Below are 20,598 nucleotides of genomic sequence, written 5' to 3'. Positions count from 1 at the left end.
ACTTGTACAATTCTCGTTACTAATAAACCATTAACTGAGACTTTTAGCTTAATAAACTTCTAATTTGCTGCTTATTAATAGTTCTTAAGGTATATCTAGTTTGATTAAAAAAGTGAGTACTCATGCCTTAAAAGCGACAAGTTGACTTTACATAAAAAAGTAAGTAAAGCCGTTGAAACTTAGAACTGTTAAGTTGATTAACATAGTTCATTTACTTAAAAATTTGAAGGCAACTGGTTTACTCATTTTAAGTAAACTCATTTATTTTAAGTAAAAACAACTAATTGCTTTAAAAGCAACAGATTTACTCATTTATTTTAAGTACAGTCAACTAATCGTTTTAAAAGCAACAGATTTACTCATTTATTTTAAGTACAGTCAACTAATCGTTTTAAAAGCAACAGATTTACTCACCTATTTTTAAGTAAAATCAACTAATCGCTTTAGAAGCAACAGGTTTACTCACTTATTTTAAGTACAGTCAACTAATCGCTTTAAAAGCAACAGGTTTACTCACTTATTTTAAGTACAGTCAACTAATCGTTTTAAAAGCAACAGGTTTACTCACTTATTTTAAGTACAGTCAACTAATCGCTTTAAAAGCAACAGGTTTACTCACAAATTTTAAGTACAGTCAACTAATCGCTTTAAAAGCAACAGGTTTACTCACTTATTTTAAGTACAGTCAACTAATCGCTTTAAAAGCAACAGGTTTACTCACCAATTGTAAGTACAGTCAACTAATCGTTTTAAAAGCTACAGGTTTACTCACTTATTTTAAGTACAGTCAACTAATCGCTTTAAAAGCAACAGGTTTACTCACAAATTTTAAGTACAGTCAACTAATCGTTTTTAAAGCAAAAGATTTACTCATGTATTTTAAGTAAATTTAACTAATCATTGTAAAAGCAACAGATTTAATCAACTATTTTAAGAAAAATCAGCTTATTGCTTTTAAGGCAGCAAGTTTACTCATTTTTAAACTAATGGCTTTTTACAGTAAGTTCTGCGTTTTGAGTAACAGTGATGTCTGCAGATGCTGCAACACGTGTGTGGATGAGGAAGATTACGATCAGTTTCGGCTGATGGCGGGAATGCGCAGACAGAGCTGTGATTCTCTGGCTCTGGCTCTGTGTGACCCGATGCGCAGACGCAGCTGCGAGGAGGACAGTCTGCCGGACAGCGGCATGTCTACCCTGCGCTCCAATATCGGATATGATTACGAGCACGAGAGAACGTCCAGTCCTGTGGAGGCAGAAGACAGCAACACCACAGTGTCTGGAGACACGTCTGATACAGAGGTATGATGATCTCATTAAAAAGAAAACTTACTTACTTACTTACTCCAAGGGCCGTTAATATTGAAGTGGATATTTAGCCGTACCATGTTGGTGTTTTGTAATATCTCATTTTTACGAGGTGGGTCATTAGCCTAACGCTCAACCCCCAACCTGGAGGACCAGGACATACACTCATACACTATGGGCAATTTAGCTTACCCAATTCACCTACAGCACATGTCTTTGGACTTGTGGGTGAAACCGAAGCACCTGGAGGAAACCCACGCCAAGACAGGGAGAACATGCAAACTCTACACAGAAATGCCAACTGAGCCAACCGGGACTCGAACCTGATAAGTTGGCTGGGTCAGTTGGCGTTTCTGTGTGGCGTTTGCATGTTCTCCCTGCTCCGGTTTCCCCCACAGTTCAAAGATATGCGGTACAGGTGAATTGAGTAGGCTAAATTGTCCGTAGTGTATGAGTGTGAATGAGTGTGTATGGATGTTTCCCAGAGATGGGTTGCGGCTGAAAGGGCATCTGCTGCGTAAAACATGTGCTGGATGAGTTGGCGGTTCATTGCGCAGTGGCGACCCCGGATTAATAAAGGGACTAAGCTGGAAAGGAAATGAATGAATGAATGAATGATATTTATACATGATCAAACTAGTATGCAAATTAAGCAAAACCGATGCAAAATCTGTTTTAAATTTGGTTTTGTCGTTCGGACCCAAACAAATATTTGTTGCGTTTTTAATAGTTTAAGTCCATTTGATTGACTATATAAAAATCTGTGGAAATTATCAATGCATTTATTGGGTAAAATAAAACTGCTACATTTTACTGTAAATAAGACTTCATACCCAGAAGTGATTAAGGTTAGTACACAGTCATAGCCATACATGCAAAGATATATATATATATATATATATATATATATATATATATAGATATATACATATAATATTTAAAAGAAAATATGTCAAATGATCAGATCTCTGTGTGGAGCACTGGCTGTTGTCGGACTCCTTGTGCAAACAAAAATCTCTGAATAATTACAATTAATAGCAAAATATATTTGAAAACATAATTATTGAAAGTAACCTAAAAGTAATAAAAAAGTAGTGTAACACATTTCTGAAACATTAATATTGTAACGTAAATTATAAAAATGACAGTAACTAGTGATATGTAATATCTGTGTTCGTAAAATTGCTAATTTTCGTTAGCACCAGGATTAGATATTAACAGGGACTTGGAGCAAAATTGTCTATGCACAATTTAGCTAACATAGCAGACGTTGCATTAGAATTTGTATAAATTGTTAAATAGGATAATCTGTCAAATATTTTAAATAATTATATCATTTTAAAAGTTGTTTGTTTAAATAAAAACAACTAATTGGAGATGTATTATCCCCTTTTCCCTTTTGAGAAATAGTTACTCTTTACTCTTTACTCATGAGTACATTTTTAATGAGTTCATTTTTACTTGTACTTGAGTAGATTTATAGACATGTAGCTTTACTTTTACTTAAGTAAAATATTTTGGAAGTAACAGTACTTTTACTTGAGTAGAATATTTTATTACTCCCTCCACCTCTGCCCAAAATATGAAAAACCATTTATTCACCCTTGACTTGTTGCAAACCAATTTGGTCTCATTTTCTTGGTTCTGTTGGACACAAAAGAAGATATTTTGAAGAATGTTGGAAACCTGTAACCAATGATCAATAGTTACAGATTTCCAGTGTTTTTCATTCATTTTCTTTTCGGCTTGGTCCCTTTAATAATCAGGGGATTTAATATTAAATGTATTAATAAAGAGAGCAATGTAAAATCAAGGTAAAACTACATGGTCGCAGTGCACTTTTATCTGCTTTTGAAAACATTGGTTGAGTTTAGGGAAGGGCTTAGGTCAGTGATATGCTGGTCAAGCTGATCTATGCGACAAGCTCCGTCTTATGAAACGTGCAACAAATGTGCCCTAAATAGCATATTTTATATACACATAAGGGCGGCACAGTGGTCGCCTCACAGCTACAAGGTCACTGGTTTGAGTCCCGGCTGGACCAGTTGACGTTTCTGTGTGGAGTTTGCATGTTGTCCCCGTGTTGGCATGGGTTTCTTCCGGGTACTCCGGTTTCCCCCACAGTCTAAAGACATGCTCTATAGGAAAACAAAATTGGCCATAGTGTATGTGTGTGTGTGAATGTGAGAGTGTAAGGGTGTTTCCCAGTACCGGGTTGCAGCTGGAAGGGCATCTGCTGCATAAAAACATTTGCTGGAGTAGTTGTCGGTTCATTCTGCTGTGGTGACCTCTGAAATAGAGACTAAAGCCGAAGGAAAATGAATGAATGAGTGAATATACGCATCAATATAAACAGCGCCCTCTAGTGGATTTGTCATCTGAAACATGTAACAAAATATCCCCGAAGCAACGTATTTTACATATTACACCAAAATGTAGGCTGAGGCATGTATTTGGTCTCCTGTCATAAAATAAGTTTTGTGTGATCACAGGTTGTGGAAATGCAAGAAGAGGCTGCGCCAGGGTCGGACAGCGAATCCGTTCAGAGCTGGATGCCATCAAAGCCTGTTCAGAAAGAAGACGTTTCTGCTTCAGGAAAGAAATGCCTTTCTGCAATCTTCACAGAGGTACTGGATTCAACTGACAAAAGCTGTCTTAAAGGGGGACCTATTATGCAAATATCACTTTTATAAGGGGTTTAAACACAGCTTTGTGGCAACAGTGTGTGTGTAAATAGCCAGCCTTTATTTTTTATAATCACACTCGAGTCTGCAGAAACACTTTGATTGACATTGTCCTTTTGTACATGTCATCAGAGGGGAAAGCCCCGCCCACTAGTCACAATCTCCTTCATTAGCATAGACAGTCCTGAGTGAGAAGCAGCCATCCGCCATTGGAGTTTCCTAGCCATAAGCATGAGCCGAAGACTGCAAACTCCGAATGTCTTTACATCCGTAATGTTTGCTTTAAGAGTTCACACTTAGCTGATGATTGATTATAAAGCGTGTTTGGCTTGCTGTCCCCTTTGCAAGGCGAGAGGGGAGTTCGAGCTCAGGTAGATCTCGAGAACTCCCCTGCTGTAGTAGCTAATGAACAGATAGGGATTGCTCTTAAGAGATAACTACTTACTAGGAGCATGTCTATAGTGCCGATTTGGATTAGTCACTTAGCTTAAGTTGCATGTTTTTGGACGGTGGGAAGAAACTGGAGAAACCCACGTGAGCACGGGGAGAACGTGTAAATTCCACACAGAAATATTGGCTGGCTTGGTAAGGACTAGAACCAGTGACATTCTTGCTGTGAGGCAACAGTGCTAACCTTTGGGCCCCCATGCCACCCATCTAGGAAAGGAGGAGGAGTAGAGGTGGAAGGGGGGATTCTTCAAAACAAAGATGGGTGTTATATGGAACTTTGGGTATTTATAGTGGCTTAGGAATCGTCTGATTGGTGAATCATAATGATTGCCGCAAGCAATCATAAGCACGTGATCCTCTCGAAATTATGTTATAAATAAACTTCACATTTTAAATAATAAATTTGACCTCCCATTGTGTCGATTGTATTGACACACCGCCTCCAAAACTTTGGTCCGTAATAAATTTGTTTTAAATCGGGTTTGATATTTTTTGTTTTTTGCATCTGAAAAATCGTTTGAGAGGTGTTTTGACAGCTCAGAGCCACCGTACAAGCGAAAGGCAAAATCCAGAATGTCGTCACTTGACCACCACAGATCACTTTGGGCTCTATTTTAATGATCTAGGCACAAAGTCTAAAGCGCTTGGCGCAATAGCATTAAGGGCATGTCTGAATCCACTTTCGCTATTTTAAGGATGAAAAACTGAACGCTTCACTAGCGAGAAAACAGTTAAACAGATCATCTGCAGCATAAGAATAAAGAATGAGCCTCCTCCATTCGGCCCCTTTACTTTCTCTTTACTTTACTTTTACTTTTTACTTTACTCCTTTACTTTCGTGGAGTAAGGAAACGGTGTTGTACACACTTCACTGAAGACATCCATTAGCCTACATATTTAATTTTGTTTGTTAAGTGTAAAGATTTGTTTCAAAACTATTTCTTAATTCAGTTCTAATTACTAATAATAACGAAGTGTGGTCAAAAAACTGAGTTATATCCAAACACACGTCCTTTTCTTATGCCCCATATGGTGATGCATACGTCTCCAAAACCCGACAGGTGGACAAATTTAAACTTGTTTTTATTAAAACAAATATAAATATGCAGATAATAAATAATACTGCTAATAATAATAACAGTATACTAATGCAGATTGTCATGAATAAACTAAAAAAGCAACCTGAGGTGAAGAAGGCATAGGCATATTTTACATTTATGTTGAAAATAATAATTTTTGTAACCTTTTAATCCTTTAGTTTTATTTATATGTAAAGATATTTATGTATTGCAGTACATCCTTGTGGACCCGCATAGGCACATAACTAACACGCTCTGCACTGGACTTTAGACCTGCTTTTAGTTGGTCAATGGTGCTGTCTAATTCATTTCTTCAAAATAGCAATGCGCCTTAACACACCTCCTTTCTAGACCGGCACACCCATGAGTCCACAGAGTGGCACAAATGGATTTGCTATTCAAACAACGTGGCGCAAAACATGAAAATTAGGGCTGCGCTGGTCTGAAAATAGCAACAAATCGTGCAAAACACGTCTTGCGCCTTATTGCGCAGTGTATGATAGGGCCCTTTATGACAAACGTAGTGGATAAATTCAATTAAAGAGAGAAATCGGCAGACGAAACAAATAATTTAAAAAAAAAATGCATACGAATATTTCGGACTTCAGTGTGCAAAGACCTTAAGAAGATTATAAATGTGGAGTTTTAGGATGCACAAATGAACACTGGTGTCTCCATGGACTGCCTTCTTCTGACCCACTTCTTTTGACATATTTAGCTCCGCCCCCTTTTGAAAAGCGCGCAATCTCATTTGAATTTAAAGCGACAGTCACCAAAACGGCACAATTAGGACCAAAGCCTAAAGGGGGGCAGATCCAAAGAGTTAAAAACATTATTTGAGAGGTATTCTGAGCCTAAACTTTACACACACACTCTAGTGACATCAGAGACTTACTATACATCTTATAAAAAAGGGGCATAATAGGTCCCCTTTAAATCTGACCCGCTCCATTCGCAATCCTGAATCAAACAAATCCCAGTGCTGAAACTGGAGTGTAAAGTCGATCTGTGTGTGTGCAGAGAGAGCAGGATGAGCTGGCCGTGTCTCAGTCTCCATCTGAGAAGGCTTACAGGATCGTGCTGGCAGGAGACGCTGCGGTGGGAAAGTCCAGCTTTCTTCTCCGTCTCTGTAAGAATGAGTTCAAAGGCAACACCAGCGCCACACTGGGTGAGACTTTTAAAACACTTGAAGTTAATCTCTAACTGGCACAGAGATTACATGACGCCATTTGTGTGTGTGTTTGCCATAGGTGTTGATTTCCAGATGAAAACTCTGGTTGTGGATGGTGTTCCAACAGTGCTGCAGTTATGGGACACGGCTGGACAGGAAAGGTAAAGTCACTGCGTTGACTAAAGTTCTGTGCAAACAAATTAAAATGCAGAGAAATTGCATTATTTTATTATACAAATATACAGTTGAAGTCTGAATTATTAGCCCTCCTGTTTATTTTTCCCCAAATTTCTGTTTAACGGAAATAATTTTTTTAACACATTTCTAAACATAATAGTTTCAATAACTCATTTATAATAACTGATTTATTTTATCTTTGCCATTATAACAGCACATAATATTTGACTAGATATTTTTATAACACTTCTATACAGCTTAAAGTGACATTCAAAGGCTTAACTAGGTTAATTAGGCAAGTTAGAGTAATTAGGCAAGTCATTGTATAAAGATGGTTAATTTTAAATTTGCATATTTTAAATTTATGTTGAAAATAAGAATTTTTGTAACATTTTAATCCTTTAGTTTTTTTCATGTGTAAAGTTATTTATGTATTGCTGTACATCCTTTGTGTATTAAGCAATGTGTAAGCGTTTGGACCAGCATAGGCACATAACTAACACGCTCTGCACTGGACTTTAGACCTGCTTTTAGTTGGTCAATGGTGCTGTCTATTTCAGTTCTTCAAAATAGCAATGCGCCTTAACACACCTCCTTTCTAGACCGACACACCTATGAGTCCACAGAGTGGCACAAATGGATTTGCTATTCAAACAACGTGGCGCACAACATGAAAATTAGGGCTGCGCTGGTCTGAAAATAGCAACAAATCGTGCCAAACACGTCTTGCGCCTTATTGCGCAGTGTATGATAGGGCCCTTTATGACAAACGTAGTGGATAAATTCAATTAAAGAGAGAAATCGGCAGACGAAACAAATATTTAAAAAAACAAAAAAACGCATACAAATATTTCGGCTAATTAGGCAAGTCATTGTATAAAAATGGTTTGTTCTGTAGACAACCGAAAAATAAATATAAGGGTGCTAATAATATTTACCTTAAAATGGTTTTTAAAAAACTAAAAACTGCTCTTCTTCTAGCTGAAATAAAACAAATAAGACTTTCCCCAGAAGCAAAAATAATATAGGAAATACTGTGAAAAACTCCTTGCTCTGTTAAACATCATTTGGGAAATATTTAAAAAAAAGAAAACAAAAAAATCACAGGAGAACCTAAAAAGACTGAAGAAGTTTACATTCATCAAGCATAATTAATGAATGACAAAATATAGTATACATAAAATATTGCATCATTCCTTTAACACATCATGTTTTGATACATATGATGTCTAGGTTTTCTTAAAGAGCCCCTATTTTGCTTTAAAAATGGCAATACTTTGGTTTTAGGGGTCTCCAACAATCTCCTGATATGTTTGCAAGGTCAAAAAACACTTTCATTGTCTTATAATATGCATTTATTTTTACCTAATTATCCCAGCGACTCCCATATGATTTGTTCAGTGATTCATGTATTCCCAAACCCCTCCTTAGCGCAAAGCTAATCTGTGATGACTGATCTCATGACGAAGTCTGTTGTGATTAGACAACTGCGTTCATCATGAGACAGAGAGAAAAGCCCACCACGGCTATGAAATAGCAGCCAGAGAGTATGTGAGAGCCCAATGCAGGAATGCAATAAAGCAATGCAGTTAAACACCAGCATATACTCTACTCTTAACCCTAACCCCAGTAATAACAATGACACACATTCAGTATTAATCCACACAGTGGCAACAGCTGAACTATTTGGAAAACTGACCGCGCTGCGTGTGTAAGGAACAGCTGATGGTGGACATAGCAAAGGCAAACAGCAGAAGATCGGCATTTCAGAAACGCACTTAAAATCGGTATAGGGTCGGCGCTAGTGGTGTAGTGGTTAGTGCGTGGACACATGCACTCTGGTGCTCACGGCGATCCGAGTTTGATTCCCGCCTCCCTGTCCTATGCCGATCCTTCCCCTCTATCTGCTCCCCATGCTTTCCTGTCAATACTCTCTACTGTCCTGTCTAATAAAGGTGAAAACCCCTTAAAAAATGTATTCATAAAAAAATCGGTAAAGGAAGAAGCATGTGTCAAATTTGTAACGTGGTTTTGGACGTGATATGTGAACAGCCCCATACAGATTTAACCTGAGAGATACAGTACAAGCACTGATCTATAAACAATACATGATTACAAGCCACGCTGGGCGATTACAACTTAACTCACAACACACAATTAAACACATATTACAAACAACAGGAAATGAAGCAACAATTTTAATGACACTTACATGTTATTATCCGAAACAGGAAGAAACTGGTCCATATGAACTGTAAAAGTTACTGACAAACTCCCTGTCAAAGTCTGACAAATCCCATAGTCTCTGCTGCTCCTTCAATAGCAAACGGCTGACGAATCCCGCGTTACAGCGTAGGTTATAGTATCAAAAATCAGAAAAATGACAGGAACAAACACAGCGCTTGGTTGGCTATACTGTGGTGCTGTTGTGAAAATGAACTTTATATTCCATGCAGCCGAATCTCCATCTGTCAGTGATCGTCAGTGTTGCCAGATGTAGCTGCCCAAAAGCTACCCCCCCAGTCATCAGAGGGGTTGTGATGGTGGCCAAAATCACACTCTGTGATGGTGGTGGTGGTGGTGGGGGGGATTGACAGTAGCCAGAATCACGCTAAGTGGGGGGGGAGCCCAAACCTGGCCAATTTTCACTACCCGCCTATGTCCATTTTCACACACAAAAATAAATTCAAAACCACGCAATTGGGCAACACTGGTGATCGTCATCTTCGCGTCATGATCAGTCCTGTGATCCCCGTGCATCCGCTAGTGTGTGGAGGGAAAGCGCGTGCACATGTTGAACTGGAAGTACATATTTGGTGATGTACCATATCGACGTCGATGTGATCAAACAAAAGATCCGAACCCAACTAGATTCATTTATTAGACTCTGAGTCAAATATTTCGCTAAAGAATCAAGTTTAAAACATGCTGCACTTTTAGATTTACACCTCAGCTGGATGTTTTTATTCACTTAGAGTTGTGTTACACACTACATGGAAGGTCATTTTCCAAAACCCATAATAGGGGCTCTTTAAGTAGTAATTTCATTAATAAAGCTAAAAGCCTCCGTTTTGTTTTAAATTGAAATAATTATAATATAGTTTTATTTCTAGGGAGATTTATCTGGATTTTAAGTTAGGTAATTAGTTTTCAGAATAATTCATCAGAAAATAAATTTAAATAAATTCTAATGATATAATGACTTGTTTTAAATAACTTACTCAACACTGCTCATAATCTTATGAATCTGAACCAAAAAGTTGCGCTTACACCAGAATTCGCATTAAGTGAAAATTTTTCACATTTACTAACAAATTGACAAAAAAATAAAACACACACAGTAAATTTGCACAGTAAAACACACACTTTTAACTGCTGTTTGTGCACTTTTACCAATGTGGAAATGCTCCCACTGCGATATCCCTTTTTAAATAAATGTATTGCGTAATCTAATATATACTTGTCCTGTTAACTTTATGATTAAAAAATGACAATTTGAATTTAAACCAACATGATTACTTGTTGTTTTATTATAAACAAACAAATATGATACTAAATCAAGCAGGTTATTGTGTTATATTTATTTAACTTTGTTAGGCCTAAACAAGGTACCAGCACAAAAACACACAAACACACACATACACACACGCACGCACGCACGCATGCACGCACGCACACACACACACACACACACACACACACACACACACAGCAAAATATGAATAATCATTTATAAAGGTCATTTTTAACTGAAGTACACTATGAGGTAAATGTTGGACCCTCTGTTGTCTTTTTGCAGGTTTCGGAGCATTGCTAAGTCATACTTCAGGAGAGCGGATGGAGTTCTTCTGCTCTATGACGTCACCTGTGAGAAGAGCTTTCTGAATGTGCGAGAATGGGTCGACATCATTGAGGTATTTCCTCCACAGGGTCTGATTTAAATACTGGCTTTCATAGTGCTCGCGATACATAAGGGATAATGAACATTGTTACATGTTTTTCTGGAATACTTGACACTGATTGGTCAATCACAACATTGCAATGTATGTTTTTCTGAGATAATAACCGCTGAAACTACTTTGAATCATCATATTTACATTTAGTAAATACATTATGATCATACTTATCTTTCACGCCGCTGTTCTTGACTGTTTGGCGCCATCTTGTGACTGCATATGTATATGAATATGTCCCTTTAAGGCGGGTCATTTCACTCGGTGGCCATCTTTAAATTCTCCCAAACTGCCAAGCACCATTGAAAGTTTAACAGTAACTGTCTCTTAAAGGGATAGTTCACACAAAAATGAAAACGTCTTGTTCATTTACTTACCCAGAGGGCATGTAAGATGTAGGCGACTTTTTTCTTCTTCCGTAGAATGTTAAAGGGGACCTATTATGCAATTATCACTTTTATAAGGGGTTTAATCACAGTTGTTTGGTAACTGTGTGGGAATATAACTAGCATCTACTGGGAAACATTAATTAATTGTATTTTTTATAATCACACTTGATAAAAACAGTCTGGAGAAACACTTTGATTGATGTTCTCCCTTTGTACATGTCATCAAATGGGGAAAGCCCCACCCACTAGTGACCATCTCTCCTTCGTTAGCATAGGACGTTAGTCTTGTTTTTGAATCTGCCACTATGCTGACACACATGCATTTGTAGCTCCGCCCTCTTTTGAAAAGAGCACAATCTCATTTGAATTTAAAGCGACAGTCACCAAAATGACACAATTAGGATCAAAGCTCCAAAGAGTTATAAAACATTATTTGTCAGTCAACTAAGTTAGCATACATGGTTCCTCATGCACCCAATAAAGGGTCACACACCCATACATCGTCATTTTGTTGCTGTGTTGACAGGACGTTTCTCAGGATGACATTCCCATCATGCTCGTGGGCAATAAGACAGACCTGAGGAAGGAGGCTCTTCATGACGGAGTCACCTGCATTCCAACCAGCTATGGAGAGAAACTGGCTATGGTTTGTGATTTTCTCTGACATTTACTCTTGCCGAAGTCCCTTCAAGGCAAGTCATTTCACTCGACGGCCATCTTTGAAATGCCTCTCGGGCATTCTGTTTGAATGGGGAAACATCAAATTCTACAAAATTGCTTGTCAAGCTTAGGATTAAATGTCATATAAGGAATCACTAATAAAGTTAAACAATAACTGTCTCTTTAGTTTAATTTCTAAACGTTCGAATCACACAAAATCAGCAGAAATGCACATCTGGTCCGAGCCTCTTTCTCTGAGAATCCTCAGTCTATAGCAATCACTGATTGGCTCCTGTACTCGTAGGCGTGGCTGCATTCGCCGAGTCTTTGCTCTTGCTTTCTGCTTTTTACAGGTACTTGAAAATGAAAACGGCATGAAAACAAGTATTCCGGCACCGTGCCGGATCTCTGGACTGCGGCCGTGAGGGAAAAAAATGTAAAAATTTCGCCTGCGCATGCGGTTTAATTAGGGATGCTCAAAATAATTGATTAACCATTAACCAAAAGGTTGTGTTTGTAACCGATTAATGGTATCAGTTAAACGATAAAAAAATATTATTTAATATATTTTAAAGGTTTGGCTGCATAAGGGGCCGATCACAGCGAACACGCTTTTTGCATCTGTTGAAGGGGGCATCTGTTGAATGGTTTATTAACGTCCGCGAGTGTTTTCCGCGCTTCCGGGCTCCTCACGTTTTGCCGTTGTGCGCTGTGTGCTCAAGCAGAAAAAGCGTGTTAAGTCAGTCGCGTCTTTTTCATTCTTCAATTTAATGAAAGCAGAGCAGAGTTTCCGTTGAGGTGACAGCAGAGTTTGTGTTTTCAAGGCGACTACGGCAAACTTTTAATGATGGAGGAGAGACTTGTGGTCGCTGTTTCAAGTTATCCAGAGCTGTATGACTTTACAGATCTAGAATATCACAATATTATTAAAAGCTACAAATACAGCAACACGACTCGCGCACAATACGGGTCAGCTGATTCAGTCGTTTATAGTCACATATAAAAGAGCACCGCGCTGCTTTCTTGTCAACATAAAAGGCAGTGTGGTGCGCCTCGCGTTTTTGGAACGGAAAGGCGCGCTCTTTGTGATCGGCCCCTAAATGTGCAACAAATATTTGTTACTCGCAGGACAGTAACACGTGCAAACACATGTGTCTACAAAGAAGCAAAGTGAAAGAAGGATATTTCTGGTCAGTTTGACACAGATGAGTTGACATAAACCAGCGCTGATGCTAATGGCCTCTGTACTGCATGGAGCCGCGTCTTAACAAACAGGCTATTGATGATTTAGTGTACAACCAACAAACCAACCTTTTTTCCATTTGGAAAATACAGTTATTAATAGTTATAAATACAGTTATTTATAAATTACAGTTATTAATACTTATGAACACAGTTATTAATAAATTACAGTTATTAATACTTATGAACACAGTTATTAATAAATTACAGTTATTAATAGTATAATATCAGTTTTTAAAATAGCCTACATAATCTACGAATCAAACAGATCCAATGATTAGAGGCTTTCAGTTTACAGCTTATAAAACATGTATTCAAATTAATGCAATATCATATGTAAACAACAAAATCGTTATACAAAAAGTCAACATATGAGCCTTGAGGGTATTTTTAATTTTCTTTCATCACATGCAGCACGCACGCACAAATAAACCGTGAGTGAGACCAGCCTGATCTCACGAGAAAACGTAAGTATTTTACGTTTTAACAGTTTAGTGGCTAATTCGTACGAATTCGTACGAGTTCAGTCGAAGGAAATTGTACGATTTTTAAAAGGAGGCGTGGCACCTAACCCCACCCCTAAACCCAACCGTCATTGGTGGATGAGCAAATCGTACTAAATTGTACGAATTAGATCGTACGAATTCGTACGAATTAGCCACTAACTCAAAAAGTTATGAATTGCCGTGAGATTGTGTTGGTGAGACAGAGGAAATAAGTCATAATCATAATCTTTAATCCAATGACTTTTAATTTAAAATGTTGACAGGTTTTGTGAAACAATAATAACAGCCGAGCTTTATTTAAATGTATATTTAATGTGAAGCGATCGATTTGAGGTAGCCTGATATTTTTATTTGACGGAAGAAAAAACATGATTGGACAAACAGCAGACCCTCCGCCTCCTCCGCTGGACCTGCTCTATTTTCTGGTCTAAATGCTTTATAAAGAAAGAGTTTGCAGGACTTTGCTTACAACCCAGAAAAAATAAATGACAATGGCCTTGATTTCACTTCTAATATTCAGTTTAGCAGTTCAGCTCTTTAGCACTTTGAGCACTTGTTATTGTTTAGAAGAAAACACTTCATTTGACAGTCCTTTTAAATAAATGGTGCAAAGCATAATCATTGAAGATAGTCTATCTCAGTCTCAGTTTACCAGTTTTTAAGCAAATTAAGCTCTTGTTACATTATTTTTGATATTATCGTCAATATTTGAAGTAAATCGCAGTTCTCTCCAAGGTAGGTAGGTCGTAAGCTCTCCGTAAAGTCATGCGTAGTCACATTGAATGATAGCGTTATATCCAATAAAAAGCATTTAAATCAATAAACTGCTTTAAAATTCTGTAAGTAATGCGTGTTTATATAGCAGTCCTATGAAAATGAAAAAGAGGTCCTATGGCTGAGAGACGCTGCTCACATTAAAAAAGCGCTTCACTGTTCTCAATTATAGTATAACGCACATTTTTTTTGTCAGTAATTATAACGTAAATTGTAACGGGGGAAATAGTAGTTCAGTTGATTACTCGTTGTGAAGTTTCATAAACTAATTTCGAGAGGAGCACGTGATATGATTGAGCACGTCTGGCCGCTCATCTGTAATCAGTAATAATCCAATCAGAGTGATCCTAGTTTACTATAAATGGATCATTTTCTCCCTACTGTTTCTATCTTCGTTTGGAAGAATCCCCCCTTCCACCCCATCTCCTCCTTTTCCTCCCTTTTCTAAAGGGGGAGCTCTCGAGACCTACCTGATCTCGGATCTCCTGATATGCTTATCGACCAGGCGGGAGCCCTGGGCTCAAATATCTCCGAGCTCAGGGTTCTCTCCTGGGACAGCATGCCAAACCTGCTTTATACGCCAAGCATATCTAAGTGGGAACTCTTGAAATTGAAAAAAAATCACGTTAGTAACGCTGTTTATTAAAAGCGCCGTTATTCCCATCACCGCTCTTGTAAATGATGATCTTGCATTCTTTGTAAGCTTTTCTGTGCTTTTATTAATATTTATTTCCTGTAGGTGTTGATTTTATTTTTAATCTTGAGTTATCCAAAGCTATACTCTCAGTTAAAATGATAGTTCACCCAAAAATGACAAATTTACTAACCATTTACTCACACTCAAGTGTTTCCAAACCTTTATGTGCTTCTTTTTTCTGTTAAACACAAAAGAAGATATTTTGAAGAATGTTGGAAACCTGTAACCTGCTTTCCATTGTATTTGTTGTTCCTACTATGGAAGTCAATGGTTACCGGATTTCAGCTTTCCTCAAACTATCTTCTTTTGTGTTCAACAGTAGAAAGAAACTCGAAAAGGTTTGGAACCACTTGAGGATGAGGAAATAGTGTGTACATGTTTCTTTTTTGGTGAACTATCCCTTTAAATGCTTACTCTAAACTCGGCTAGTTCATTTGTGTGTGTCTGTGTGTGTGTGTGTGTGTGCTAAACTGTGTCTCATCATTATATTCAGACATACAGTGCCTTATTCTGTGAGACGAGTGCAAAGGATGGCTCCAACATCATTGAAGCTGTTCTTCATTTAGCCCGGTAAGTCCTGCTCCTGATTAAAAAAACACATTGTGTTGAGTCAATAATTCTGATGATTAGCAAAAACAATTAGCAATAGACAGAGGATGAATGTATGTTCTTCATAAAATGGATGTGAATTTAAACGAATAGTGCACACGCACACACACGCACACACACACACACACACACACACACACACACACACACAGACACACACACACACACACACACACACACACTCACACACACACACACACAAAACTACATTGTATTTCATTTGTTGAACAGTCAGTTGCATAGAAAGACAATATACAGTAGCTTCTTATAACTGCTTGTTCACATTATATATTAAAATGAGCTGAAACAACACAATTCTTGAGCTTTTTTTTGGGGGGGGGGGTGCACATATTTGCTTAATTGTTCAATCCCCTTAAATTTGTAAAATAAAAATAAATGTGGCTCCGTTAAAAGGCACTTTGCGGGAGGAAAAATAAAAAATTTCAGATTTTAGATCCATACAGAGTCATTTGTAATAATAATACAAAGCACAAGAGGGCAGCAGAGTCATAGCTCTTGTATTATTTTCACTGTGTTTTTTCTTCTTGTACGTTAAAGAGAGGTGACCAAACACGCTGACGATTACAAAGAGCCCGTATCAGTGGCCAAACTGTCAGGAAATCATACCAAGAAGATGTCCAGTCCAAACTGCTGCATGGGCTGATGGATAAACCCGTCAACTTCTTCACAAAGAGCTGATCAAGTATTTAACTGTTTAACTATTTATTCATCGCGTCATGTAGGAAACCAAGTTCGAGAATTTTTACCGTGCTAAATATCTTCAAGTATTGTCTTGAGAATTGTTGCCCTAAATAGCCCTTATACCTTTTATACTGCAGCTGATTATTAGCCCAGAGTTTACTGTGCTGCACCTTACCTTTATTTATTGTGTGTAAAACGAAGAGGATGTTGTTGTAGTTCTGTAATGTGTGTTACAGGATCTAGGAAGTGTGTGTATTTGTGTTTCTGTTGTATGTGAAGGTTTAAATAATGTGAGCTAATTTCTGCCATGAGATGAAAATAATTGCTGACTTTTTTTTTCTTAAATAGTGTGTTTACATCTTGCATTTCTGATTTTTATTTAATTATTTTTTGCCTCAATTCAGATTTTTGTCTTACTAGTTCAGATTGTTTTTACTTTTATATCTTGCAATTTCCTTTTTCTTGTAATTCTTAGTTTATATCTCAGTTCTGTCTGTTCCTGTGAGTTTTTCCTTTTATATTACGCTGAACTCATAAGCGGAGCCAGGGGGACGGCCAGAGACCACGGAGATAGCAGCAAAGAAAAAAAACTGCATTGAAGACATGTAAACATGTAAGGCGTAATATGAATGTAATTTATTGTTGATAATTAACACAACACTTTAGCTATTGTAAGTTTGTCAATCAAATTTAAAGTCCGCCTCCGCACAAAAATGAAACTGTCCAACATCGCACGTTATTACTGGAGTTAGCAGCTGCTCTGAAAACCAAACCAAAAGTGCTGGCCAGCGGGCTATTCTGATTCTGAAAGTAATAACAAAAATAAATAAACTGACCCCAAACTTCTGACCGGTAGTGTAGATCAGTGGGTGAGTTTGATAAAATAATTTAATGTGCGTGTTGAATATAATAGACATTTGTTGATAGGCGGTGCTTTTGTGGAAACCTCTTCTTGGTCGGTCGCAAATCTTAAATGCATTAAAGGGCAGCTCATATATTAGCCTTACCCTGGAGTTTGTTCACCCCCGCCTATGGCTGAACTCGTCTTTTTTGTTTGAATTCAGGGCCAAAATCTTTATTTTCTTTGAATTATCTTATTTCTTAGTTTCTTACAATCCTGACTTTTATCATTTTACTCACCTTTTTTACTTTAAATGGCACCTATGATGAAAATCATCTTTTATTCGCTGTTTGGACAGAACTGTGTGTAGGTAAAGTGTGTCCACAGTCATATTGGAGTGTCTCTTCTTTTAAAAGTCTCTTTTTTAAAATTTCCTGACGTTAAAATAGGACCCAAATCCCTCCCATTTTGATGCCCACCACAACTTGATGTAGGAGTGCGGTTTCCCCGCCCACCGAATTGATTGACAGCTGTGTATTAACATGACTCCATAGTGACACGCATAATCATATCAATAAGACAGGACGTGCGCAAAGCAACCGGGATTAAAAGATCTGTTGAGCTCTCTGTGATCATCAGCCATCATTAAATGTGATCAAGAGTGAGTTTTACAAGTTTAAAAGTTTTTTAAAACAGTACATGTTTTTAATAAATTACAGCGATCTTACTGTCTTTATCAGCACAGCCGCGTGTCCGTACAAGAGAAGTCGCCTCAATCCCGGTTTGTGGACGTTAAATCAGGTTTATTTTGTACATTAACATAACAGATATCCATATAGCAGTGGAGATTAACCTGTATCCTGTCACATTTGCCGTGCGACAACAGTGCAAAGCTAAACGTGCACGCTGTGTGTGTGTGAACTTTGTAACGACGTTGTATGTGACTCATCATTGCAGAAAGCCTTGAATTAACTCCACAACAAATACATCAAATACTCATTGGGAAAGTTCTTGCTGTAGTATTTCTCACAAACGTTAAGGGAGATCTGCTTCTGCGTCTGTCGCTGTGCTGTTTATCTGAGGCAGCCGAGGGTGGAGATTGAGGCACACTCTGATAGGCACGTGGGAACGGTGGGCGGGGAGAACCAGCATTAAAAGCACAGGCCACAAAAACAGCTACATGCTGTTCAGAGCAGTAAATTACAACATTCTGTAAGGTATAATAAATAATCCGATTAGTGTTCTGAGCTGAAACTTTACAGACACATTCTGGAGACACAAATGAAAGGGGTAAAATAGGTGCCCTTTAAATTCTAAGTTTATATTTCTATCAATTCTGTCTTTCTTTGAATTCTGAATTCATATCTGGGTTCTTTATGTCTTCTTTTTTAAAATTCGGACTTTCTGAATTTTGAAATGGCTGAATTGAGAGACGACAATTAAGTTACTAATTGTTTTTATGATAGAAAAAAAAATCCAAAGAAAGTTCTGTTTGTCAAGTACAAGTAAACTCTTGAAGAGCAGCTGATCAGATGGAGAGCCAAATGGTTGGATTGAATCTTAGAAGTTCATTCAGTGTCCCTGACTGGGTTATATGCACAGCTTTTTCAGCCAATGATGAACTTCTGGTGAAAGGTTCCGGTGACCATTTTCAATTTCATTAGGTTCCTTTTTCAGTATCGATGTTGTAATGTAATTACAATACATTCAGTTAAATAGACTTAAGCATTCATTTGGTTGTTAAAGCAAGGCGCAGGCTCCGTCATTAGCAACAGGTTGGCGCAAAAAAACCCCATTAAAAATACTGGGCTTTACTGTTATTTATAACATTATTACCTGTTATTCACAGCCTGATGTATGTAGGTTCTGTTCAATAAAGTAGACATCATTGGCGGGCACGCACTCGTTCTCATGGTAGTAAACAAACAATGCTTCAGCTCGTGTGTGATTTTCGTGGCCGCGAATACATCATTACATTAAGCAGAAATGATATTTTTGGGTGAATTATTCTTTATAAATACAGTGTAACACTTAACCTCCTAGGGCTTGAGCGTCCACATATGTGGACTGCACTTTTTAGCTCTTAAGTGGCTATTTAAAATACTTTGTTTTATATTTTGTTACACACACACACAGTTTCATCCTGCAACTGTTTTGCAGCATATAAAATGTCCCAAACCTTATTTTTAACTGTCCAAAATGGAAATAAAAAATGTTTTTTACTCTCTGATAGTCAAAGCAAGTTCAAAACAAAAAATTCTCTATCAAATATGCATTAAAAAATTTCAGGAAAAGGTGTTTTATTTAAATTCGGACCACAAGTCCACATATATGGACATCATTTTTCTCTAAAAGTACATCATATCAAAAGATGATACTTAGATGTTTATTCTAATTAGGTTCTAATAAGCCCAAATAGCAAAGAGAAATAAAAAAATGCATGTAAAAATACAGCTTGGGCCTTAAGAGGTGAACAGCATTTGGAGGTGCCCATGTTGCTGAGTAACGTATATAAAACAAAGACTTGCGATACCGCCTTTAAGCTTCCACTTGAAAACATAATATGCTGAATCATAGAGATGCTGAACTGAGATCGTGTGAAGGGGTCAAATCGAGATCGCCATCTTTTTTCGATTAATCGTGCAGCTCTAGCCACCATAGTAGACACTTCAAAAATGATTAGAGATGATTGACAACCTTCGGATGCATTTTTCATTGCTTTTTGAATTTCATGGCTTTTTTCGTACCAAGCATAGCTGTAATAATATATAGTGCAGTCTGTTTTGTTAAATCTATTCAGAATTAATGTCAAGCTTGAAGTTTATTTCCATGTCAAAAATGTGTTTCTCTGAAAATCTTACTTTCATTTACAGCAAGACTGTGTTGAACTCTGAATATGCACAAATAAAGATGGCAAATGTTTTCACTCCAACTTTATTGTGGCAGTACTAACATATAAAACAATTGGTTTTATTTTCGGAACATATAAACAATCAAAAATCACTTTACAAATTGAATAAGGCGATTCCCAGTGAATCCGGGACGTGATTTTTTTTTCTTCTGATACTCCCAGAGTTGTCTTTCCAAATGAAGTGACAGACCGTTTTAAACTCATTTATAAAGCTGCTAAACATGCATGAACACGTTTCACACACGCTGTGAAATCACCAAACACTCCTAAAAGATTTCAAACCTCTAATAAGAAAGAAATAAAAACATGTACAAGCTTTTTTTTTGTCCAGATGATCGGTTCATTTGCATATGCTCCTGTTTTACAGAATAATTACATGTGGATTTCTAGAGGACAATGTTTATCAATGCAAGAAACATCTGGGTTAAACTTTTCAGTTGTTTTTG

General features: G+C 37.4%; 1 protein-coding gene across 2 annotated transcripts in view; it reads left to right on the top strand.

The window, feature by feature from the left end:
* The window catches only part of rasef (RAS and EF-hand domain containing), a 42,320-nt gene extending 22,147 nt beyond the window's left edge, over positions 1-20,173 (top strand). For both annotated transcript variants that reach the window (XM_056463059.1, XM_056463058.1), the window contains exons 10-17: positions 1,037-1,301; positions 3,800-3,934; positions 6,541-6,688; positions 6,771-6,852; positions 10,668-10,782; positions 11,737-11,856; positions 15,583-15,659; positions 16,257-20,173. In XM_056463059.1, the coding sequence (XP_056319034.1) occupies positions 1,037-1,301; positions 3,800-3,934; positions 6,541-6,688; positions 6,771-6,852; positions 10,668-10,782; positions 11,737-11,856; positions 15,583-15,659; positions 16,257-16,362 (1,048 nt within the window). In that variant the 3' untranslated portion in view covers positions 16,363-20,173. The remainder of the gene's footprint in view (positions 1-1,036; positions 1,302-3,799; positions 3,935-6,540; positions 6,689-6,770; positions 6,853-10,667; positions 10,783-11,736; positions 11,857-15,582; positions 15,660-16,256) is intronic.
* Positions 20,174-20,598: the final 425 nt, after the last annotated feature.

This window comes from Danio aesculapii, chromosome 8 (assembly GCF_903798145.1).
Source record: "Danio aesculapii chromosome 8, fDanAes4.1, whole genome shotgun sequence".
NCBI lineage: Eukaryota > Metazoa > Chordata > Actinopteri > Cypriniformes > Danionidae > Danio > Danio aesculapii.
This window is presented reverse-complemented; position numbering and strand designations above follow the sequence as displayed.